Source organism: Eucyclogobius newberryi, unplaced genomic scaffold (assembly GCF_026437365.1).
Source record: "Eucyclogobius newberryi isolate DKJ021-1_F unplaced genomic scaffold, fEucNew1.0.hap1 SCAF_9, whole genome shotgun sequence".
Lineage (NCBI taxonomy): Eukaryota > Metazoa > Chordata > Actinopteri > Gobiiformes > Gobiidae > Eucyclogobius > Eucyclogobius newberryi.
In genome coordinates this window covers 38,033,055-38,060,879 of record NW_027316532.1, presented here as the reverse complement: position 1 = coordinate 38,060,879, position 27,825 = coordinate 38,033,055, and the positions used below count along the sequence as shown (strand labels likewise).

Here is a 27,825-nt window from a genome sequence, read left to right as displayed (position 1 = left end):
ACGATTACCAGTTACCACAGTTACCAGAACGATTACCAGTTACCGCAGTTACCACAGTTACCGCAGTTACCACAGTTACCGGAACGATTACCAGTTACCACAGTTACCGCAGTTATCGCAGTTACCACAGTTACCGCAGTTACCGCAGTAAGGTTACCGCGGTTACCGCAGTTACCGCAGTTAGCACAGTTAGCACAGTTAGCACAGTTACCACAGTTACCACAGTTACCACAGTTACCTGAACGATTACCACAGTTACCACAGTTACCACAGTTACCACAGTTACCTGAACGATTACCACAGTTACCACAGTTACCTGAACGATTACCGCAGTTACCGCAGTTGGCACAGTTACCACAGTTACCTGAACGATTACCACAGTTACCGCAGTTACCGCAGTTACCGCAGTTGCCGCAGTTGCCGCAGTTACCGCAGTTACCGCAGTTACCGCAGTTACCGCAGTTGCCGCAGTTGCCGCAGTTGCCGCAGTTACCGCAGTTACCGCAGTTACCACAGTTACCGCAGTTACCGCAGTTACCAGTTACCACAGTTACCGCAGTTACCTGAACGATTACCAGTTACCACAGTTACCACAGTTACCGCAGTTACCGCAGTTACCGCAGTTACCGCAGTTACCACAGTTACCGGAACGATTACCAGTTACCACAGTTACCGCAGTTATCGCAGTTACCACAGTTACCGCAGTTACCGCAGTAAGGTTACCGCGGTTACCGCAGTTACCGCAGTTACCGCAGTTGGCACAGTTGGCACAGTTGGCACAGTTGGCACAGTTACCTGAACGATTACCACAGTTACCGCAGTTACCTGAACGATTACCAGTTACCACAGTTTCCGCAGTTATCGCAGTTACCGCAGTAAGGTTACCGCGGTTACTGCAGTTGGCACAGTTACCTCAGTTACCTGAACGATTACCACAGTTACCGCAGTTACCGCAGTTGGCACAGTTAGCACAGTTACCACAGTTACCACAGTTACCAGTTACCTGAACGATAACCACAGTTACCACAGTTACCACAGTTAGCACAGTTAGCACAGTTAGCACAGTTAGCACAGTTACCACAGTTACCACAGTTACCTGAACAATTACCACAGTTACCACAGTTAGCACAGTTAGCACAGTTACCACAGTTACCACAGTTACCACAGTTACCTGAACGATTACCACAGTTACCACAGTTACCTGAACGATTACCACAGTTACCACAGTTACCTGAACGATTACCACAGTTAGCACAGTTAGCACAGTTAGCACAGTTACCACAGTTACCACAGTTACCACAGTTAGCACAGTTAGCACAGTTAGCATAGTTAGCACAGTTACCACAGTTACCACAGTTACCTGAACGATTACCACAGTTACCACAGTTACCACAGTTACCACAGTTACCTGAACGATTACCACAGTTACCACAGTTACCTGAACGATTACCACAGTTACCACAGTTACCTGAACGATTACCACAGTTAGCACAGTTAGCACAGTTAGCACAGTTAGCACAGTTACCACAGTTACCACAGTTACCACAGTTACCACAGTTACCACAGTTACCACAGTTACCACAGTTACCTGAACGATTACCACAGTTACCGCAGTTGGCACAGTTACCACAGTTACCTGAACGATTACCACAGTTACCACAGTTACCACAGTTACCACAGTTACCACAGTTACCACAGTTACCTGAACGATTACCACAGTTAGCACAGTTAGCACAGTTAGCACAGTTAGCACAGTTACCACAGTTACCACAGTTACCACAGTTACCACAGTTACCTGAACGATTACCACAGTTACCACAGTTACCACAGTTACCACAGTTACCACAGTTACCTGAACGATTACCGCAGTTACCGCAGTTGGCACAGTTACCACAGTTACCTGAACGATTACCACAGTTACCGCAGTTACCGCAGTTACCGCAGTTGCCGCAGTTGCCGCAGTTACCGCAGTTACCGCAGTTACCGCAGTTACCGCAGTTGCCGCAGTTGCCGCAGTTGCCGCAGTTGCCGCAGTTACCGCAGTTACCGCAGTTACCACAGTTACCGCAGTTACCGCAGTTACCGCAGTTACCGCAGTTACCACAGTTACCGCAGTTACCTGAACGATTACCAGTTACCACAGTTACCACAGTTACCGCAGTTACCGCAGTTACCGCAGTTACCGCAGTTACCACAGTTACCGGAACGATTACCAGTTACCACAGTTACCGCAGTTACCGGAACGATTACCAGTTACCACAGTTACCAGAACGATTACCAGTTACCGCAGTTACCGCAGTTACCACAGTTACCGCAGTTACCACAGTTACCGGAACGATTACCAGTTACCACAGTTACCGCAGTTACCGCAGTAAGGTTACCGCGGTTACCGCAGTTACCGCAGTTACCTGAACGATTACCAGTTACCACAGTTACCGCAGTTATCGCAGTTACCGCAGTAAGGTTACCGCGGTTACCGCAGTTACTGCAGTTGGCACAGTTACCTCAGTTACCTGAACGATTACCACAGTTACCGCAGTTACCGCAGTTGGCACAGTTAGCACAGTTACCACAGTTACCACAGTTACCTGAACAATTACCACAGTTACCACAGTTACCACAGTTACCTGAACAATTACCACAGTTACCACAGTTACCAGTTACCTGAACGATTACCACAGTTACCACAGTTACCACAGTTAGCACAGTTAGCACAGTTAGCACAGTTACCACAGTTACCTGAACGATTACCACATTTACCACAGTTACCTGAACGATTACCACAGTTACCACAGTTACCTGAACGATTACCACAGTTACCACAGTTAGCACAGTTAGCACAGTTAGCACAGTTACCACAGTTAGCACAGTTACCACAGTTACCACAGTTACCTGAACAATTACCACAGTTACCACAGTTACCTGAACGATTACCACAGTTACCACAGTTACCTGAACGATTACCACAGTTACCACAGTTACCTGAACGATTACCACAGTTAGCACAGTTAGCAAAGTTAGCACAGTTAGCACAGTTACCACAGTTACCACAGTTACCACAGTTACCTGAACGATTACCACAGTTACCACAGTTACCACAGTTACCACAGTTACCACAGTTACCTGAACGATTACCACAGTTACCGCAGTTGGCACAGTTACCACAGTTACCGCAGTTACCACAGTTACCGCAGTTACCGCAGTTACCGCAGTTACCGCAGTTACCAGTTACCACAGTTACCGCAGTTACCGCAGTTACCTGAACGATTACCAGTTACCACAGTTACCGCAGTTACCGCAGTTGCCGCAGTTGCCGCAGTTACCGCAGTTACCGCAGTTACCACAGTTACCGCAGTTACCGCAGTTACCGCAGTTACCGCAGTTACCAGTTACCACAGTTACCGCAGTTACCGCAGTTACCTGAACGATTACCAGTTACCACAGTTACCACAGTTACCACAGTTACCGCAGTTACTGCAGTTACCGCAGTTACCGCAGTTACCACAGTTACCACAGTTACCGCAGTTACCGCAGTTACCACAGTTACCGGAACGATTACCAGTTACCACAGTTACCAGAACGATTACCAGTTACCGCAGTTACCGCAGTTACCGCAGTTACCACAGTTACCGCAGTTACCACAGTTACCGGAACGATTACCAGTTACCACAGTTACCGCAGTTATCGCAGTTACCACAGTTACCGCAGTTACCGCAGTAAGGTTACCGCGGTTACCGCAGTTACCGCAGTTACCGCAGTTAGCACAGTTGGCACAGTTGGCACAGTTACCTGAACGATTACCACAGTTACCGCAGTTACCTGAACGATTACCAGTTACCACAGTTACCGCAGTTATCGCAGTTACCGCAGTAAGGTTACCGCGGTTACCGCAGTTACTGCAGTTACCACAGTTACCACAGTTACCTGAACAATTACCACAGTTACCACAGTTACCTGAACAATTACCACAGTTACCACAGTTACCAGTTACCTGAACGATTACCACAGTTACCACAGTTACCACAGTTACCACAGTTAGCACAGTTAGCACAGTTACCACAGTTACCACAGTTACCTGAACAATTACCACAGTTACCACAGTTAGCACAGTTACCACAGTTACCACAGTTACCACAGTTACCACAGTTACCTGAACGATTACCACAGTTACCACAGTTACCTGAACGATTACCACAGTTAGCACAGTTAGCACAGTTAGCACAGTTAGCACAGTTAGCACAGTTACCACAGTTACCTGAACGATTACCACAGTTACCACAGTTACCACAGTTACCTGAACGATTACCACAGTTACCACAGTTACCTGAACGATTACCACAGTTACCACAGTTAGCACAGTTACCACAGTTACCACAGTTACCACAGTTACCACAGTTACCACAGTTACCTGAACGATTACCACAGTTACCACAGTTACCTGAACGATTACCACAGTTACCACAGTTACCACAGTTACCTGAACAATTACCACAGTTACCACAGTTAGCACAGTTACCACAGTTACCACAGTTACCACAGTTACCACAGTTACCACAGTTACCTGAACGATTACCACAGTTACCACAGTTACCTGAACGATTACCACAGTTACCACAGTTAGCACAGTTAGCACAGTTAGCACAGTTAGCACAGTTACCACAGTTACCACAGTTACCTGAACAATTACCACAGTTACCACAGTTACCTGAACGATTACCACAGTTACCACAGTTACCACAGTTACCACAGTTACCACAGTTACCACAGTTACCACAGTTACCTGAACGATTACCACAGTTACCACAGTTACCTGAACGATTACCACAGTTACCACAGTTACCTGAACGATTACCACAGTTAGCACAGTTAGCACAGTTAGCACAGTTAGCACAGTTACCACAGTTACCACAGTTACCTGAACGATTACCACAGTTACCACAGTTACCTGAACGATTACCACAGTTACCACAGTTACCTGAACGATTACCACAGTTACCGCAGTTGGCACAGTTACCACAGTTACCACAGTTACCTGAACGATTACCACAGTTACCACAGTTACCTGAACGATTACCACAGTTACCACAGTTACCTGAACGATTACCACAGTTAGCACAGTTAGCACAGTTAGCACAGTTAGCACAGTTACCACAGTTACCACAGTTACCTGAACGATTACCACAGTTACCACAGTTACCACAGTTACCACAGTTACCTGAACGATTACCACAGTTACCACAGTTACCTGAACGATTACCACAGTTACCGCAGTTGGCACAGTTACCACAGTTACCACAGTTACCTGAACGATTACCACAGGCCTGATCATGGAGAGACTCTGATGTGGGAGAAATGTGTGAACTCAAGAGCTGACACTGTAATCAATCAATCAATCAATACATGGACAAAAAATATGTGTCCTTCTGAATGAAAAAAGGCAAAACAAAATATATACGGTATATGTTTATTCCCTGCCAAACACAGGGACGGATGTTGTATGAGAATATAGATGAGTATAAATAACAGTAACAGTTTGTATTTTTACTCAGAAATGAGTAGTAGTAGCAGTTAATATGCACTAGATCTGTTCAAATTCTATCATATGTTATTTAATACTGCATTGCATTTACTACTACCGCTGTTTGCATTGGATACTATTTATTAACTTCATTTACTTTTACAAGTCTTTATAGCAGAACCTTTTGTTTACAAATATTATTCAAATTTGGTTTTGTTTAAGTTATTGTCTTTTTATATGTATTCTTTCTTTCTTTAGCCGTTTCTATATCTTTGAAAAGCTGTTACCACATGAGGTTCTGTTAAATGGAGTTTCCTGCACATGTTCACACCGACACTCAAGTGATGAAAGAGGAGGACACACGGAGCAGTGGGGTTTCAATGCCCCAAAAAACAGACAAATCTCCCCTGGTTTCCTCTTTCTGAGCCGTTCTCTTCATGATTCAGCAGGACTGGGACAGGCCGTTCTGCTTAGACCACAGACTGAGAGGGAATTATTATTATTGGTATTTTCAGATGTGACGTGCTAAACAATTTAACCGGTTTTAAAACTGATGATTAGAATTTATGGAGCATGAAATTGAGAAGATGGTTGAAAAGATGGATATAGAATAAAAATAGCTCATAAATACATATAAATAAGTGTCTGAAAAGGTGAAAAGTTCACATGATTTTGACACTGCCTCAAGCTCTGCATCTATATGTATGTATGTATGTATGTATGTATGTATGTATGTATGTATGTATGTACTGTATGTATGTATGTATGTATGTATGTATGTATGTATGTATGTATGTACTGTATGTATGTATGTATGTATGTATGTATGTATGTATGTATGTACTGTATGTATGTAAGATAAGATAAGATATCCCTTTATTGTCCCACATGGGGGAATTTCATTGGTGCAACGCAGACAGATACAGAGGTGGATACAGAAGAACAGATCACTTATAGGAAGTCTGAAAAACACTTTCAGTAGAAGATCTCCTATAAATAAATAAAAACTTCCATAGACAAATAAATAAATAAATACCATTGCATGTGATCCCGACAGTAATTGCACATGAATATGTGTCACGACAGCACATATATTGCACATGAATTTCACAGTAATTGCACATGAATTGCACATGAATTCCAACAGAAATTGCACATATGACAGATTTGCACATCAGTATTAGGTTAGGTCAGTATTGCGACGGGATAACGTGACGATCTCCGGGTAAGACGACTGTTCTCCGCAGTTTCATGAGTTCCTCCTTTGTGTAAACGCGGTACGGCGCCGGCCGGGGGGCGGAGCCGGAGCCGGGGGGCGGAGCCGGAGCCGGGGGGCGGAGCCGGAGCCAAGACACATCGCAACGACACGACGAAAACACTCAATCCAGCCGAATAAAGTCAAAACAAGTTAATTTAAAGCGATTCCAGTGCGTGTCCCGATCGTTCGTGAAGTTCCTCTTTCATATAAACGTGTATATAAACGTGTACCGACGACACGCCGTACTTTAGCGCGGCCGGAGGGCGCGGGAGGGGCTGGTGGGCTCACTCGGAGCTAGCTTACGTCACAACAACACAACGAACGCAACGAAAAACGCTCAAATCCAGCCGAAAAAAGTCAAAAACAGTTGAATTAAAAAACTATTCCAGCGCGTGTCCCTATCGTACAGTAAAATAGAAAAAATATACTAACTATATTTACAAAATATAGGAGATAAAGCACAATAAGTGTGAGAAAGAAGAGAGAGCGTTTACACCGGGCTGCCAGCTGTACCAGCGCCTTATGACGTCATGATGTATGTATGTATGTACTGTATGTATGTATGTATGTATGTACGTATGTACGTACTGTATGTACTGTATGTACTGTATGTATGTACAGTATGTACTGTATGTACTGTATGTACTGTATGTACTGTATGTACTGTATGTACGTATGTATGTATGTACTGTATGTACGTATGTACTGTATGTATGTATGTATGTATGTACTGTATGTACTGTATGTACGTATGTATGTACTGTATGTATGTATGTATGTATGTACTGTATGTACTGTATGTACTGTATGTACGTATGTATGTATGTATGTATGTACTGTATGTACTGTATGTACTGTAAGTACTGTATGTATGTATGTACTGTATGTATGTATGTACTGTATGTATGTATGTACTGTATGTACTGTATGTACTGTATGTACGTATGTATGTACTGTATGTACTGTATGTACGTATGTATGTATGTATGTACTGTATGTACTGTATGTATGTATGTATGTATGTATGTATGTATGTATGTATGTATGTATGTATGTATGTATGTACTGTATGTACTGTATGTATGTATGTATGTATGTATGTATGCATGTATGTATGTATGTATGTATGTATATATGTATGTATATATGTATGTATGTATGTCTGTATGTATGTACTGTATGTATGTATGTATGCATGTATATATGTATGTATGTATATATGTATGTATGTATATATGTATGTATGTATGTATGTATGTATGTATGTACTGTATGTATGTACGTATGTACGTACTATGTACGTACGTATGTCTTTATGTACATAATATGTATTTATGTCCCTAATCACAAAATACTGAGATATGACGTGTTCCAGACCAGGACAAAACATCATCTCAGATGGAGGATTCGTGGGTTTCTGTTTCCATGCAACAGTTTGACGGCTTTTTTGTTTTCAAAAGATGTAGTATTTTGTTTTAAATTGTCCTAATTTTTCATTGAATATAATATTTTATGGAGATTCACATATGAACCACAAATGTTGAACTTTATCATTATTTGTTTGTCACTGGCTCCACAAACTTGTCATATTAATCACATGGTATAAAGTCCTTTAAAGTGATTTCTGAAGCTTTTGGGAAATATAATATCCCCTTAGTTTATCTGCTGACAGAAGATATTGAACTTTGAACAGTTTGTGTTTTATGTGGATGAGCAGTAGCGTGCAGTGACTTTCATGGATGGGCAGACTCTGCTCATCAATATTTAGTGGATAACATTTGCATGGATAAGTGCAAAAAACAGCTCCCACGAGAAGGGCAAACACCTCTCCTACTGAGCTAATCTCCCACACCAGTAAATCATGCTAAATGATTAAATGGACGGGTCAATTCATTACACGTTATGTAATGATTAGTGTTGTTAAAATACTGCCTGTATTTCAAACTAATCTCTAATCATTAAAAAACATGAACAGCCTTAGGTACAAATAGACTAAAATATACTTTTTCAGTCTGTTGGTTTAAACTTGGCGCTGCTGTTGCTTCGCAACGGACAAAACGTACAAACATGCTCGATCCCCACAGGTTTATTCAGCGTGGTTTGAGCTCAAATCCATGGGTTTGAGGCTGTGTGGTCCTCAGAGCTCATGCACAAACCTCTAAAAGAAGCTGTTTTCTGCTCTGGTTCACAAAAGCTCATGTTAGAGAGCGGAGCATGAACCTCTGAACACGGCCACAGACATAAGAATAATCAAGCTTCCGGTGCAGTACTGCCCAGCGACCTGTAGAGGCCACTAAAAACACCACAAACTCCAACCAAGCTCCAGCAGCACAAGTGAGGGGAAAACAGGTTTTCTTTACACGGTTTTTATTGTTGAAAATGGCTACGTGACCTTTTTTAAATCTGCATGTGTGGCCGGGAGTCTGAATTTGAGAAATAATCACCAGTAAGTAGGAGAATACAGGATTACTCAAAACGTAAAAAAAAGTGAATAATGACAGAACATGATTTAACATGATTAAAAGCACAGTTGATTTGACAAAAGGAGTTCCCTTTAAATAATCCTGTCCTTCCCCAGGCTTTACAACAAATATTAGGTGGATTTGAGTCATCATTAACAAGGTACAAGTCTTCTATTATATTGAAGATTTTGTATATTCAATACAAAAGATCAAAGGTGATTAAACTCAATAAATCTATCTCAAAGAAAACACAGAACAAGCATGAAATCCAGACTTTATAATGAGCTACAAAGACGGCATTAAACCTGGTCGAGTTGTTCATGAGCATCAACCTGGAGTAGACTTTGAGCACCAAACACAGCGCGTTATATAATCCTACATATGCTCACGCTTTACAATGTACGTTATATAATCCTACATATGCTCACGCTTTACAATGTGCGTTATATAATCCTACATATGCTCACGCTTTACAATGTGCGTTATATAATCCTACATATGCTCACGCTTTACAATGTGCGTTATATAATCCTACATATGCTCACGCTTTACAATGTGCGTTATATAATCCTACATATGCTCACGCTTTACAATGTGCGTTATATAATCCTACATATGCTCACGCTTTACAATGTACGTTATACAATCCTACATATGCTCACGCTTTACAATGTACGTTATACAATCCTACATATGCTCACGCTTTACAATGTACGTTATATAATCCTACATATGCTCACGCTTTACAATGTACGTTATATAATCCTACATATGCTCACACTTTACAATGTACGTTATATAATCCTACATATGCTCACGCTTTACAATGTGCGTTATATAATCCTACATATGCTCACGCTTTACAATGTACGTTATACAATCCTACATATGCTCACGCTTTACAATGTACGTTATATAATCCTACATATGCTCACGCTTTACAATGTGCGTTATATAATCCTACATATGCTCACGCTTTACAATGTGCGTTATATAATCCTACATATGCTCACGCTTTACAATGTGCGTTATATAATCCTACATATGCTCACGCTTTACAATGTACGTTATATAATCCTACATATGCTCACGCTTTACAATGTACGTTATACAATCCTACATATGCTCACGCTTTACAATGGGCTCTCTCAGGCGTCCTCCGCACAAGAAAGACAGGGTCAAAGGTCGCTGTGTGCACCTGAGTCTGAGGAGGGGGTCACGATGGGCTCCACAGGGTCAGACATGATGTAGAATAGACCTTCTACAGGACTGTGTTCGGTTGTGATGAGGGAATGTTCGGTTGCTGTTATTAATATCCAGACATTTTGTGTAAATTACTGTTTTTCATTATGTATAAAAAAAAAAAAATTGCAGTATTTTTTTTTTTTGTAATTTCTTGTGAAAATCAACACGGATGATGGACAATAGAAAACAACACTTTCCACATCTGTGGTTGTTTTGGGATTGTACAACATAATGATGTAACGCTCAGACGGGGGCATGAGCCAGCGTCCAGCTTGTATTGACTGAAGTATTTTAGGACATTTCAGAAAGGATTCACACATGACAGACAGAGCATATGGTCCATTATCTCATTATCCATGTTCATCCAGCCACATCTGCCAAGAAACAATAAACACGCTCATCATACATTCATTGTTAATGATTGTCAATTATAGGTGCACTCTGTATGTTTTCTGGTGGATGGAACACGTCTCCCATAAGGTGTTATTGTTTTACCTGGTTTTAAACATGTATCACATTTACACGTCATATCTGTGGAAAGGCTAAGGTAAAAAGGTAAAGGCATTAACACAAAATAATTAAAATTAAACACTTATAATAATTGTACCTATAATAATGTTTTAATTCATATGAAACATAATACATAATTGGTGTAAAAGTGTATTTGTTATTTACATGTGAATTGTTTAGTCAGTTTTCATAATTTTATTTAAAAAAATAGAAGTGAAAGTTTAACAGATTGATGCACAATAATGCAATAATGCTCATATATTCTCACTGTAGATGTTATAGATGCAAGTTATGAATGATCAAGAGTGTCCCGTGGACCACATTTATGAGGTCAAAGCTTCATTAAAGGTCATTGTTGAGTGTGAAAACCTGTTTTATTAGGCCCGAGCCCCAGCAGAGCGGAGGCAGCATTGCAACTGTCTGTCTTCGGCAGCATTGCAACTGTCTGACCAAACATGCGGGCACAGCCCGCATGTTTGGTACCCCGTTGCCCCTGGCAAGTACAGGGAACTAGCCCATGCCGAAGGCATGGATCATGCATACTTACTCCTGCTATGACAGAAATAGTCAACAATGAGTGAATGGGCGTAGCTTCCACTTCCAAACACTCACTAACGCACTCCTTCACTCACGCACGCCCCGTGCATACTAATTAGTAGTAGGAAAATGGAACATTACCGTTGTAAACGGGCAAAGCCCGTGCAAAAGTGCGCACTAAACGAGCACTTTACATTTCATCCCCATATAAAGCACTCATTTGTGCTAAGCAGCTCACGAATACGTTCCCCATCTCTTGCATGTTCCGTGCATATAAGCATGTAATGCAAAAATTGAACATTATTACTGTATAGAGGGCCAAAAACACAAAGTGGGCGGAGCCCACTCAAAATTAACGAAAGTACCTGTCAGTGACCAGGGACCCATACCATGAGGTAGGAAAGCGCGAGCGCTTTCCGAAAATGTATAGTTCATGATATTTGAAAAATGGGAAACATTGTTTTCGCATCGAAATATTATTCTTTCTTTCTTTTCTTCCTTTCTTTCTTCTTTCTTTCTTCTCGGGACCAACCCCCCTATTTTTCACCCAGTGAACATTGACGAAAAGTCACAAAAATTTGCACACCTCTAAAAATCGTGCCTCTCTACATTCTGGCTATTTCCCTTTTCTAAAATAAAAAAATTGGCGCGTCAGCGCCCCCAAATGTACCAAAAATGCATTGAGAGATGGGAAATGACCCAAAAAAAATCTGATCGTAGAATCATGAAATTTGGCGCAGAGGTAGATGGTGACAAGAGAAGTAAAAAATATTATCACGGCAACGCCGTCCGCCCAACCAAATGTCGGCCATATTGTTAAAAAATGGCTAAGCATGACTCGGGAGTTTTTCCAAAAGCTGAAATTTGGTGACAATGGTGCTGAGGAGTGGGACATCAAAAGTTATCCAAATTACATTGATACCTCTCACGGTCTCTGTGCGGCGAAGCCGCAAACTGTAGCTAGAATTTCAGAAATCTCCCATATTTAAAATTTCTGCCGTTTGCGCAGATAAAGTCCGAATTGCGTCAAATTAGAATCAGTTGTTAAACTCTTTGCCCTAAACCTACTTGAAGTGAAATAAATTCATTTGGCGCCACAGCGCCCCCTACAGATTTTATATGGAGGTTGAATGTTTAGTTTTGCGAAATTATATGAAATTTGACACACAACTCAATTTTAGCATCCCCATCAAAAAAGTCAATGAGACCCATGTCATAATTGTTATGGCGTTGCCGTAACGATGACCGAAACCTCCCATGTTATTCCAATGGGGAAATTGCCAGAACATGTTTACACTTTAGACTTTCACAAACTCCTCTTAGGGCGTCAGCCCTATTAACCTGAAATTTGGTGAGACTCATCTTCAGGGGTGGACCATCAAAAGTTATCCACATTTTTATTCAAAGAGTCACGGTGTCTGTGCGGCAAAGCCGCACATTTTGCCAATAATTCAAAATAAAATTGCTTTTTGATGGTAAAACAAAGGGGAGAAGATGTGACAGCGTCACAGATTCAGCAGTAGGCGTAATAAAAGGACAATTGGGGCGCGTTAGCGCCCCCTCCTCTTGCGGCGTGGCGGCGGCGTGGCGGCGGCGTGGCGGCGGCGGCGTGGCGGCGGCGTGGCGGCGGCGTGGCGGCGGCGTGGCGAGGGCCGATCATTGCCGCTTGCGGCTATATTTAGGCCCGAGCCCCAGCAGGGCGGAGGGCCTATTGCTCCCGCAACGCTGCCGAAGGCAGCGTTGCAACTGTCTGACCAAACATGCGGGCTGCCCCGCATGTTTGGTGCCCCGTCGCCCCTGGCAAGTACAGTGAACTAGCCCATGCCGAAGGCATGGATCATGCATACTTACTCCTGCTATGACAGAAATAGTCAACAATTAGTGAATGGGCGTAGCGCTGCATTCCTTCAAAAACCCTCCTGGCATTGTCCCGTATGCGAGAATCCATGCCGCAGGCATGGGCCATGCTTGTATCTGCTCAAATCAATGGAAGTCTATGGGGAGTGGGCGGGGCATCCCGACGGAATAGGGAGTGACGAGCGCGTAAGCGCTCGTAATGATGATTCCACCCCATGGCGGCATCGGGAAGGCTTAGAGCTTTCAAACGATGTATAATTTGTTGTTATAGTGAAAACGGCTATATTGTTTTTGCTAAAAATATTATTATTATTTTTCTTGTTCTTCATCGCTTTGATCTCTAATTTGACCCCCTGAACATGCTCAAAAACTCACCAAACTTTGCCCAAAATTCAGAATCGGCGAAAAATTTTATTTTTTCTGGGCCATTTTTTTTTTCGTTAAAAAATGGCGCGACAGCGCCACCGACAAAAGTCAAAATACATTGCGCCTATGGGAGACGCCCCGAGGTCAACTTTGGCGTAAAGCTACGAAATTCGGGACACGCATTCCTCTCGTGAGGACGAACAAAAAAAATCATTGTGGCCACGCCCCCAGACTTACCCTATGGCCGCCATCTTCCTTTGAAAATGAAAACACGCTGTGTTAGCCATTTTGTTCACGTCAAACTTTGACGAACTCCTCCTAGGGCGTTTTGCCCACCAACTTCAAAATCGGCGTACATTCTCTGGACAAGTGGGGCATCTAAAGTTATCCAATTTTTTGAGATACCTTTTACGGTCTGTGTGCGGCGCAGCCGCAAAGTTGGACAACTTATTTTGGAATATTGCAGATCTAAAAATTGCTCCCATTTGATCAAAACCAGTCCGATTAGGACCAAATTTGAATCAGTTGTTAAACTTTCTAGTTTGGACCAGTTTAGGCTGACAAAATTGAAATGGCCGCGATAGCGCCCCCTACAGAGTGACCTTTAAATTAACATTGAAGGTCAAAAATTAGTTTTACCAAAATTGTCTAAACTTTACCCAAAATTCTATTTTGCCGTCCCGATCACAAAAGCCAATCACAAAAATGCCTAAATTTTTACGGCGTAGTCGTAGCGATGACAGAAACCTCCCATGTTATCCCTATGGGAAAACCACCAAATCTCTCAAATTACCACATTTTTATGTTTTACACTTCAACGAACTCCTCCTAGTGCGTTTTGCCCACCAACCTCAAAATCGGTGTACGTCCTCTAGACAAGTGGGGCATCTAAAGTTATCCAAATTTTAAGGATAACTTTTACGGTCTCTGTGCGACGGAGCCGCAAACGTTTCCCAGAATTCTGACTATTTGGCCTTCAGAGTGGCCTATAAACAATAGAGTTTTTCCAAATGACATGACATTTTGCACTAAATTCTAATTTGCCATCCTGATCATACAAGTATGAGAGCCAAAGTCATATTTTGTACGGCGTAACCGTAGCGTTGACAGAAACATCCCATGTTATCCTTATGGGAAAATCGTAGAATCGCTCAAATCACCACATTTTTACACTTCACACTTTAACAAACTCCTCCTAGGGCGATTGTCCGATCAAGCTCATATTTGGGGAAAATCATCTACACAAGCGGGCCATCAAAACTTACCCATATTTTGATTCTAAGTGCTACGGTCTCTGTGCCGTGGAGCTGCAAATATACTGTCACAAATGGGAAAAACGCCAAATCCTTGAAATGTTCACATTTATGCTTCACACTTTAATGAACTCCTCTGTGGGCAATAGCTCGATCAAGCTCATATTTGGGAAAAATAATCTACACAAGCGGAGCATCAAAAGTTATCCATATTTTTATTCCAAGTGTCACGGTCTCTGTGCGCTGGAGCTGCATATTTGACCGACATTTGTGTTCATTTGCACTGGTTGTCCACATGTCCAATGTGTCGCTGTCTTAGTTCTTAGATAATTGCGTTAGCGCCATCTCTGTAAAATGCAGAGAGCAGAGTCGGAAGGCCGGCGGCCCGCGAGGGCCGTTGGATGCCGCTTGCGGCTTTAATTTTTCTTGTTCTTCATCGCTTTGAACTCTAATTTGACCCCCTGAACATGCTCAAAAACTCACCAAACTTTGCCCAAAATTCAGAATCGGCGAAAAATTTTATTTTTTCTGGGCCATTTTTTTTTTCGTTAAAAAATGGCGCGACAGCGCCACCGACAAAAGTCAAAATACATTGCGCCTATGGGAGACGCCCCGAGGTCAACTTTGTCGTAAAGCTACGAAATTCGGAACACACATTCCTCTCATGAGGACAAAAAAAAAATATTATTGTGGCCACGCCCCCAGATTTACCCTATGGCCGCCATCTTCCTTTGAAAATGAAAACACGCTGTGTTAGCCATTTTGTTCACGTCAAACTTTGACGAACTCCTCCTAGGGCGTTTTGCCCACCGACTTCAAAATCGGCGGACGTCCTCTGGACAAGTGGGGCATCTAAAGTTATCCAATTTTTTTAGATACCTTTTACGGTCTGTGTGAGGCGCAGCCGCAAAGTTGGACAACTTATTTTGGAATATTGCAGATCTAAAAATTGCTCCCATTTGATTAGGACCAAATTTGAATCAGTTGTTAAACTTTCTAGTTTGGACCAGTTTATGATGACAAAATTGAAATGGCCGCGATAGCGCCCCCTACAGAGTGACCTTTAAATTAACATTGAAGGTCTAAAATTAGTTTTACCAAAATTGTCTAAACTTTACCCAAAATTCTATTTTGCCGTCCCGATCACAAAAGCCAATCAGACAAATGCCTTAATTTTTACGGCGTAGTCGTAGCGATGACAGAAACATCCCATGTTATCCCTATGGGAAAACCACAAAATCTCTCAAATTACCACATTTTTATGTTTCACACTTTAACGAACTCCTCCTAGTGCGTTTTGCCCACCAACCTCAAAATCGGTGTACGTCCTCTAGACAAGTGGGGCATCTAAAGTTATCCACATTTTAAGGATAGCTTTTACGGTCTCTGTGCGACGGAGCCGCAAACGTTTCCCAGAATTCTGACTATTTGGCCTTCAGAGTGGCCTATAAGCAATAGAGTTTTTCCAAATGACATGATATTTTGAACAAAATTCTAATTTGCCATCCTGATCATGAAAGTATGAGAGCCAAAGTCATATTTTGTACGGCGTAACCGTAGCGATGACAGAAACATCCCATGTTATCCTTATGGGAAAATCGTAGAATCGCTCAAATCACCACATTTTTACGCTTCACACTTTAACGAACTCCTCCTAGGGCGATTGTCCGATCAAGTTCATATTTGGAGAATATCATCTACACAAGCGGGGCATCAAAACGTATCCATATTTTGATTCTAAGTGCTACGGTCTCTGTGTGGCGGACCCGCAAATATATGTCAGAAATGGGAAAACAGCGAAATCTCTGAAATGACCACATTTTTACGCTTCACACTTTAACGAACTCCTCCCAGGGCGATTGCCCGATCAAGCTCATATTTGGGGAAAATCATCTACACAAACGGGGCATCAAAAGTTATCCATATTTTGATTTTAAGTGGTACGGTCTCTGTGCCGTGGAGCTGCAAATATACTGTCACAAATGGGAAAAACGCCAAATCCTTGAAATGTTCACATTTACGCTTCACACTTTAACAAACTCCTCCTAGTGCGTTTGGCCCACCGATCTCAAAATCGGTGTACCTCCTCTAGACAAGTGGGGCATCAAAAGTTATTCAAATTTTATGGATAACATTTACGGTGGCAAAGGCGGTTAGCGCTCTTGCCTCCCAAGAAGGAGATCATGGATTCGATTCCCGGACCAGACCAATATCACATGATCTCTCTGGGTGGAGTTTGCATGTTCTCCCCGTGTTACCGTGGGTTCTCTCCGGGTTCTCCGGCTTCCTCCCACCGTCCAAAGACATGCATGTGTTAGGTAAAAATTGGTAACTCTAAATTGGCCCTAGTGAGAGTGAACTGTCTGTAATGTCTATGTCTCTGTGTTAGCCCTGCGACAAGTTGACCACTGTCCAGGGTGTACCCCGCCTAAGGCCCGAAGTCACTGGGATAGGCTCCAGTCACCCGCGACCCCGAAAGGGAACAAGCGGTAGAAAATGGATGGATGGATGGATTTACGGTCTCTGTGCAGCTGAGCCGCAAACTTTTTGCAGAATTTGGACTATTTGGCCTTCAGAGTGGCCTATAAGCAATAGAGTTTTTCCAAATGACATGATATTTTGAACAAAATTCTAATTTGCCATCCTGATCATAAAAGTATGAGAGACAAAGTCATATTTTGTACGGCGTAACCGTAGCGATGACAGAAACATCCCATGTTATCCTTAAGGGAAAATCGTAGAATCGCTCCAATCACCACATTTTTACGCTTCACACTTTAACGAACTCCTCCTAGGGCGATTGTCCGATCAAGTTCATATTTGGGGGAAATTATCTACACAAGTGGGGCATCAAAAGTTATCCATCTTTTGATTCTAAGTGCTACGGTCTCTGTGCGGCGGAGCCGCAAATATATGTCACAAATGGGAAAAACACCAAATCCTTCAAATGTTCACATTTACGCTTCACACTTTAACGAACTCCTCCATGGGCAATAGCCAGATCAAGCTCATATTTGGGGAAAATCATCTACACAAGCGGGGCATCAAAAGTTATCCATATTTTTATTCCAAGTGTCACTGTCTCTGTGCGCTGGAGCCGCACATTCGACCGATATTTGTCTTCATTTGCACTGGTTAAGCACAGCATTGTACATGTACAATGTGTCGCTGTCTTAGTTCTTTGACAATGAGGGCGTTAGCGCCATCTCTGTAAAATGCAGAGAGCAGAGTCGGAAGGCCGGCGGCCCGCGAGGGCCGTTGGATGCCGCTTGCGGCTTTAATTTGAATTATAATCAGTGTGTAAAACTGGCATCTGAGCTAAAGGCAAAGTGACTTTACCTTGAGGTTTCTGATCTTGTGTTCTTCTTTGAAGCATCTACACGTTTACGGTTCTGCTTTCGTTGTGTTTTGCTACTTTTTTCTGTGTTTTTGGTACATTTTCGCTGTATTATGGATTCTATCATAGAAATACCGACCAATCAGGCTGAGACACTCTTTTCTTTGGACACTGACACTTTGGCACATTTACAACCAAAATGAACTGACTAGTAAAGGGAGAAAAGTAATCCCAAGCAAAATGGATTAATTGTATTAAATGCAATGCTGTTCATCACACCAGTGACAAGCGAGCTTCCACCTACCAAATTATAAAACCAATGTAGGGATCACTCTTTCTTTAAATCAGAAAATATTAAACCAGGGAATTCTTCAGGGCTTTTCCCCCTTTGAGTATCTCGGATTGCTTTGGTTTTGGAGCTCTTGAGGCAGCAGAAGGTCCTGGATCATTAGTACTTGACTGGAAATACACTGTTTAACAGTAATTTATGTAATAATTGCACAAAGTTAATGTATTTGTGTCTTCAGAATGTGACTTTGAGCTAGAGGCCCAAGAGGAAGAGGAGGTGAAACTGTTTCTGAATTTGGTAAAATATTAAATCATCTCTTGTCTGAACTGTGCACTAACGATGATTCTTTTCTTTGTCCCAGACTTGGGATGTTATGAATCAACTAAAGATGAAAGTCATCGTGTTTGAGGCCAAACACCTCCTCATATTTCCTCATGACACTTTCCGTAGGTCACGTACACTTGTAGGTCACGTACACGTGTACACACACGCACGCGTGTGTAGGTCATGTACACGTGTACGCGCACGCGCACACACGTGTAATGTGTTTTTATTTGAACAAATTCACCTGATCTCTCAGATCACTCTTAGGTGTCAAATTGTGAGTATTTAAACTGAGCACAGGCTCATTGTGGGTGTGTCGCACCTTATTTACCTTCAGAAACTGCATGAATGGTGCAAATCTGTTGCACCTTTGGGAGAACAGCCACAAGAAGGTAGAGGATTAATGATGATGAAGATGTTCCCATAGTTAGGCCAACAGCAGCTCTTCAGAAATTCAGCAATTTTAAACTCTTTAATCAAGTTTTGTATAAAAAAAACACAAAAATGCTACTAAAATTGCATACAAAAGTAATTACTACTTTGAGTAGTGTTTTTCATGTGTATCTATTTACATCTCGTTTAACTTTATTTTACTATAAGAACTATGGATGCTTTTATTGCACTGAAAATCATCATGTTCTAACTGTGACATGCAGGAACCTCCTCCTGCTGTTACTTTGATTATAATATTCCACAATATGGCATAAAAACATATCTATCTTTATGGAGAACGTTCCAATGTATGGTTATAACTTTATATTTCCATGGAGTTCCATGGAGAGCAGTACTTGTACTTATATTGAGCACATTTATTATGTAACCATACTTGTTATTGAGAAAACGGACTAAAACACAATTATTCTAATATGGTGTCTCTGGACAAAGCACTTTGTGGATATTGCCTCCTCAGCCATGCTTCATTCTGTCAGGAGCAGAAGACTGGAGTGCTGGCTAATTGAACTGCACATTAACATACTCCTTTTACTTTGTGTGGAAAATCATACTCACACTAATACACACACTCTTTTCCAACCGTCCCACAAACGCAGCCAAACGGAACTCCACGTCGAGAGTCACTCAACGTAATGTGCTTTTTGAGTGAAATAGGTCTTTCCACATCCATCATTTTACGGTACAGAATTTCCATGAGAGCTTTAGGGCATTAATCCATCAACGCTATTACAATAATACAACTTAGGTTTAAATGACTTTTATGATTGGAGAAACCTAACGAATATTTGAGCCAAGCTTAATATTTGAGTGAAGTTACGGTAAACTTAATTGTCTCCCAGCGGGACGTCTGTCTTTGGCGCCTGGTGCTTATGTGCATGGACAATACAATGACAAAATAAAGACAATACAATGACAAAATAAAGACAATACAATGACAAAATAAAGACAATGAGTGTAGAAATAAACATCACATTTCCCTCTCTTTGGTGCATGACTCCTATTTTAGATGTAAGTTTACAAACAGTGATGGGACAATGCATGAGGAAGTTACAAATAATGATTTGTCAAATGCAGCATCATACTCACATAATTGAAAATATGGCATGTAGAATAAGTACAATTGTATGCATTTCAGTAAAAATACAATTTTCAAGGTATCTTTAGTGGCACTATAGTAAAGACCAATGCAAATATATATTTTTGACAGTGCTCTATGTAAAAAAATGTAATTTGTATAAAAACTTGATGTTGACCAGTTTTGAGGTAATTTGCTCCAAAATCCTAGGACTAGTTTGTAAAATTACCAGGCAAATTAAATCTACGTCAAAATGTCAGTCCACACGGCTGACTTTGTTAGAGGGCGGAGCTATGATCATTTTTTGGGTTGTCTTTCTTATTACATTTGTGTTTATTACATTCGCAGGGAATATTAGTTTGTGGGTGTTACAAGGTGCACTAAAAACACATAATGTGGAACGTTCCAGGCAAAACAACATCTGCACAAAAAACATAATAGCTCGTCTCATTATCCACAATAGCAACATTGTAGTTCAAACAAGCAGATTCTGAAACCCAATGTGATTCTTGTGTCCGATCAGCAACTCAGTTTTCTCTCTAATCTTAATGCAATCCCCTGATGTGTTTCATACGTTTTCTCACTCCTCTGTGGAACCCTGTGTTTTTTACCTGATGGACCCCGTCGCTCGCGGTGTAGATGGACCGCAGCTTCTTGAGGTGGTCCCGACTGTGACTCAGACCTCTCAGAGTCTCAAACATCCTTTCCACCGCAGAGTGAGTGGATGTTATGGTCAGCTCCTCTGGACTCGTGCAACCTGGAGACACAGATATTATAATACATTTTAGCCATAGTTTCTTTGAGAATATCTTTGATTTAGCTCAAATGCAAATGTTAAGTCTAAAACAACTACAACCTGCCTTCAGTGTCATCTTAGAAGTGGACATTTTGCATCCTCCTCTCAAAATCTACTTTGTTTAACAGTCCAGTTCAGTGAATGCCAAAAAGATTTGCAATCCTGCTGTAAGAAGCTCTTGCTCCCAGGCGCTTCACACTCGACTCAAACCGTCCCAGTGCGTCTTGTCCATCAGGACAACATTGTCTGCAAACAGCAGAGATGAGATCCTGAGGTCCCCAAACCGGACACCCTCTGACCCCTGATCACACCCTCCGACTCCTGACCACACCCTCCGACTCCTGACCACACCCTCCGACCCCTGACCACACCCTCCGACCCCTGACCACACCCTCCGACCCCTGGCCACACCCTCTGACCCCTGACCACACCCTCCGACTCCTGACCACACCCTCCGACTCCTGACAACACCCTCCGACCCCTGACCACACCCTCCGACCCCTGACCACACCCTCCGACACCTGACCACACCCTCTGACCCCTGATCACACCCTCCGACTCCTGACCACACCCTCCGACTCCTGACAACACCCTCCGACCCCTGACCACACCCTCCGACCCCTGACCACACCCTCTGACCCCTGACCACACCCTCTGACCCCTGACCACACCCTCCGACCCATGACCACACCCTCCGACTCCTGACCACACCCTCTGACCCCTGACCACACCCTCCGACCCCTGACTGCGCCTAGATATTCTGTCCATAAAAACTGTGAACAGAACCGGTGACAAAGCGCAGCCCTGAGTAGTCCCTCATGGGAACAGGTCTGACTTACTGCCGGCAGTGAACACAGCTCCTGCTCCGGTCATACAGGGACCGGACAGCCCTGAGCAAAGGGCCCCGGACCCCGTACTCCCGGAGCACCCCCCAAAGGACACCCCGAGGGACACGGTCCAAAGCCTTCTCCAGATCCACAAAGCACATGTGGACTGGTTGGGCAAACTCCCATGAACCCTGGAGCACCCGATGGAGGGTATAGAGCTGGTCCAGTGTTCCACGACCGGGACAAAAACCACTCTGCTCCTCCTGAATCCGAGGTTCCACTATCGGTCAGACTCTCCAGTCCAGTTCCCTTGAATAGACTTTAGGAGGATAAGAGGAGGAACTACAAAAAAAAAAAAAAAAATAATAATAATAATAAATATAGCCGCAAGCGGCAATGATCGGCCCTCGCTACGCCGCCGCCACGCCGCAAGAGGAGGGGGCGCTAACGCGCCCCAATTGTCCTTGAATTCTTGGCAAAATGTGCGGCTTTGCCGCACAGACACCGTGACTCTTTGAATGAAAATGTGGATAACTTTTGATGGTCCTGAAGATGAGTCTCACCAAATTTCAGGTTAATAGGGCTAACGCCCTGGGAGGAGTTTGTGAAAGTCTAAAGTGTAAACATCCATCCATCCATCCATCCATTTTCTACCGCTTGTTCCCTTTCGGGGTCGCGGGTGACTGGAGCCTATCCCAGTGACTTCGGGCCTTAGGCGGGGTACACCCTGGACAGTGGCCAACTTGTCGCAGGGCCAACACAGAGACATAGACATTACAGACAGTTCACATAGACATTACAGACAGTTCACGCTTAGAGTCACCAATTTTACCTAACACATACATGTCTTTGGACAGTGGGAGGAAGCCGGAGAACCCGGAGAGAACCCACGGTAACACGGGGAGAACATGCAAACTCCACCCAGAGAGATCATGTGATGTTGGTCTGGTCCAGGAATCGAACCCATGATCTCCTTCTTGGGAGGCAAGAGCGCTAACCGCCTTTGCCACCGTGCACCCCAAAAGTGTAAAGTGTAAACATGTTCTGGCGATTTCCCCATTGGAATAACATGGGAGGTTTCGGTCATCGTTACGGCAACGCCATAACAATTATGACATGGGTCTCATTGACTTTTTTGATGGGGATGCTAAAATTGAGTTGTGTGTCAAATTTCATATAATTTCGCAAAACTAAACATTCAACCTCCATATAAAATCTGTAGGGGGCGCTGTGGCGCCAAATGAATTTATTTCACTTCAAGTAGGTTTAGGGCAAAGAGTTTAACAACTGATTCTAATTTGACGCAATTCGGACTTTATCTGCGCAAACGGCAGAAATTTTAAATATGGGAGATTTCTGAAATTCTAGCTACAGTTTGCGGCTTCGCCGCACCGAGACCGTGAGAGGTATCAATGTAATTTGGATAACTTTTGATGTCCCACTCCTCAGTAGCATTTTCACCAAATTTCAGCTTTTTAGGGCCAACGCCCTGGGAGGAGTTCGTAAAAGTACGACGTTTGGAAAAACTCCGAAGTCATGTTTAGCCATTTTTGAAGCAATATGGCCGACATTTGGTTGGGCGGACGGCGTTGCCGTAATAATATTTTTTACTTCTCTTGTCACCATCTACCTCTGCGCCAAATTTCATGATTCTACGATCAGATTTTTTTTGGGTCATTTCCCATCTCTCAATGCATTTTTGGTACATTTGGGGGCGCTGACGCGCCAATTTTTTTTATTTTAGAAAAGGGAAATAGCCAGAATGTAGAGAGGCACGATTTTTAGAGGTGTGAACATTTTTGTGACTTTTCGTCAATGTTCACTGGGTGAAAAATAGGGGGGTTGGTCCCGAGAAGAAGAAGAAGAAGAAGAAGAAGAAGAAGAAGAAGAAGAAAGAATAATATTCCGATGCGAAAACAATGTTTCCCATTTTTCAAATGTCATAAACTATACATTTTCGGAAAGCGCTCGCGCTTTCCTACCTCATGGTGTGGGTCCCTGGTCACTGACGGGTACTTTCGATAATTTTGAGTGGGCTCCGCCCACTTTGTGTTTTTGGCCCTCTATACAGTAATAATGTTCAATTTTTGCATTACATGCTTATATGCACGGAACATGCAAGAGATGGGGAACGTATTCGTGAGCTACTTAGCGCAAATGAGTGCTTTATATGGGGATGACGACCGCGAAGTCATCCCAATGTAAAGTGCTCGTTTAGTGCAAACTTTTGCACGGGCTTCGCCCGTTTACAACGGTAATGTTCCATTTTCCTACAACTAATTAGCATGCACGGGGCGTGCGTGAGTGGAGGAGTGCGTTAGTGAGTGTTTGGAAGTGGGCGAGCGCTTCGCGCTCGATTTCGTGCACACTACGTGCGCACTTTCGCCTTACGAGACTAATAGGCCTCTCGCCAGCTTGTGGCGCTCGGGCCTAATAATAATAAATATATATATATATATATATATATATATATATATATATAAACAAATAAATAAAAAAGGCAAATGACTGCAAAAAGCTAAATAAAACTAAAGAAAGTCAGCACGTGCAGAACACTTATAGTATGTGTCATCAGAAAAGTCCAGAAAGTGCCATTTTCCCAGCAGGGTGCACACTGAACCAATTACAGAGGCAAAACGTGGATACTCCAGGACAAAAGGGCTTTTATTTCGGGGTGAAATCGTGCAGTGCAATGAAAGCTGAGCTTGTGTGAGAGCCAGATCGTAAAATTAACCTGAATACAGCAGGTTGAAGAACGCAGCAGGACAAAGGAGGGAAAGTAGGTTGAGCGGCACATGCCGGCAGCTTTCACGGCTTTCATGGGTTTCACTAAATATTTATCATAGTTTTACATCAGTCAAGTGGCAGTTTGTGAAGAAATGTTTTCAATATGAGTTGAAAATGATAGGAAGTTATCTATGTCATCAATAAGACGGTCCATCCAAAATGCAGGGACATCATCATGCAGGATCATTTAACAAAATAAAGGTCAAGCAATATTATTGTAAAATAATTCAATCATAACTATTAATACTATTAATAATACCGGACATCATTTATATGGATTTTGTAATGTAAATGGCGTTTCCTCAACACTGAACTAAAACCATGCACATCAGACTAATCCTCCAATTTAAGTTGATTCACACATTTGCATTCCCACATTTATTGTCATTTTGACACGAGCAAACATCTGAGTGAGAGTCCCTCGTGCCAGTGACACGGACAATATTTACACTTCTTTATCTTCCAATGGTGTAATTTGATAATGTTTTCATGAAGTGTTGTTCTTTTTAATAAAAAAGTGTGCAGTGATTTCTCGGGACGATCTGTGCACAAACTACATACATTTATATTATAACAGCATTGTTGCACATACTGGTACACAGCTTAATTGTCACTTTTTCGCTTTTCTTTCAATGTTTGGAGCTTTATACTGGTAATTGCAAATCATTTACTGTGCAAAGTTCTTCTTCTTTTGAACCTTGTGAACAAAGAAAGGTTTATCAATGGAAAACATCAGAAATCTAGACCTCTCCTTCTTTAACGTGACTATTAATGATTACAGACTGACTTGAACCACTACAGTAATTACTGTTCTTAACTCAACGTTATATAACTCCACATGAGCTAACACTTTTCTATAGGCCGGCAGAGAAAGTGCAGCCAATACAAACAATATCGAGATTACATCTATAATTGACTTATATCTTATTGCATGCTAAAGCAGTGCAGGGTAACGTAGTTATTTAGGCCGTCTCCAAGAGGCTTCAGCATGAATCCAGAGCTAAATAAATACTTGACTTCATTCTGGAGAGTGTGTGTCGGGCAAACATCACTGTCAGCAGTTAGATAAAACCACTCCAATCTGTCTTATTTGTTCCTTCTTGGACTGGAACATATTTAGGATTCTGAAACCACCTCAATATTCACTGTATGCATTTGAAAGTATTTTCAGTTAGTTTGGAATAAATGAAAGGGACACGTTATGTAAGATGTACTTTCATTTCAATATTAAAAAAGTAAATGAAATGGTCCAGTTTCAATGATCAAGCCGTTTTACATCAGTATTTCAGTTTACATTCAGCAAATATAAAGTCATTATTTATACATGTTTTAGTTTAATACTAAAATATATCCCAAAAAAGAATAACATCAAAATGTATTTTTTAAGTATTTATGGATGAACTAAGTTGTGGTTAAAAAGCACAACCTAAATAAAGACTTGAACAAGAATAAACTGGAGTAATTTAGTCTGAAAGTGTCAAATAGAACAATAATAACTAAATAAACTAAACCAAGTAAATTGAAGACTAAAACAACCTAGACTAATATAATGTAAACAAGATAATAATAAACCGGGACTTAAACTGGTTCATTGATAAACTGAAACAATACATTGAATACCAACTCTAACCACCAACAAACTCAACTAATATAACTGTAAAAGACCCAGGAGAGGGGCGGGGACCACAGTTTGAAAAGCTTTGGCACGAGGAATGCAGATCCGTCTCAGCGGTTTGCTCTTGTGCTCCTGATGGTGAGGTAAACTCTGAGCTAGAGATGTTTGAGCCGATGAGGGCCCGATGAGGGCCCCACGAGGGCCACACGGGGGCCACATGAGGGCCCCATGAGGGCCACATGGGGGCTAAATGAGGACCACATGAGGGCCACATGAGGGCCACATGGGGGCTACATGAGGACCACATGAGGGCCCCATGAGGGCCACACGGGGGTCACATGAGGGCCACACGAGGGCCCCATGAGGGCCACATGAGGGCCCCATGAGGGCCACACGGGGGCCACATGAGGGCCCGATGAGGGCCCCATGAGGGCCACACGGGGGCCACATGAGGGCCACATGAGGGCCCCATGAGGGCCACATGAGGGCCACATGGGGGCCACATGGGGGCCACATGGGGGCTACATGAGGACCACATGGGGGCTACATGAGGGACACATGAGGGCCCCATGAGGGACACATGAGGGCCACATGAGGGCCCCATGAGGGCCACATGAGGGCCACATGGGGGCCCCATGAGGGCCACATGAGGGCCACATGGGGGCTACATGAGGACCACATGAGGGCCACATGAGGGCCACATGGGGGCTACATGAGGACCACATGAGGGCCACATGAGGGCCACATGGGGGCTACATGAGGGACACATGAGGGCCCCATGAGGGACACATGAGGGCCCCATGAGGGCCACATGGGGGCCACATGGGAGCCCCATGAGGGCCACATGGGGGCTACATGGGGGCTACATGAGGACCACATGAGGGCCACATGAGGGCCACATGGGGGCCACATGGGGGCTACATGAGGACCACATGAGGGCCACATGAGGGCCACATGAGGACCACATGAGGGACACATGAGGGCCACATGAGGACCACATGACGGCCACATGAGGGCCACATGAGGGACACATGAGGGCCACATGAGGACCACATGAGGACCACATGAGGACCACATGAGGGCCACATGAGGGCCACATGGGGGCCACATGAGGGCCCCATGAGGGCCACATAGGGGCTACATGAGGGCCACATGAGGGCCCCATGAGGGACACATGAGGGCCACATGAGGGCCACATGAGGACCACATGAGGGCCACATGAGGGCCCCATGAGGGCCACATGGGGGCTACATGAGGGCCACATGAGGGCCCCATGAGGGACACATGAGGGCCACATGAGGACCACATGAGGGACA

General features: G+C 43.1%; 1 protein-coding gene across 1 annotated transcript in view; it reads right to left on the bottom strand.

The window, feature by feature from the left end:
- The window catches only part of scfd2 (sec1 family domain containing 2), a 220,171-nt gene that overhangs the window by 38,850 nt on the left and 153,496 nt on the right, over positions 1-27,825 (bottom strand). The window contains exon 6 of the mRNA XM_072439422.1: positions 21,096-21,241. Within this exon, the coding sequence (XP_072295523.1) occupies positions 21,096-21,241 (146 nt within the window). The remainder of the gene's footprint in view (positions 1-21,095; positions 21,242-27,825) is intronic.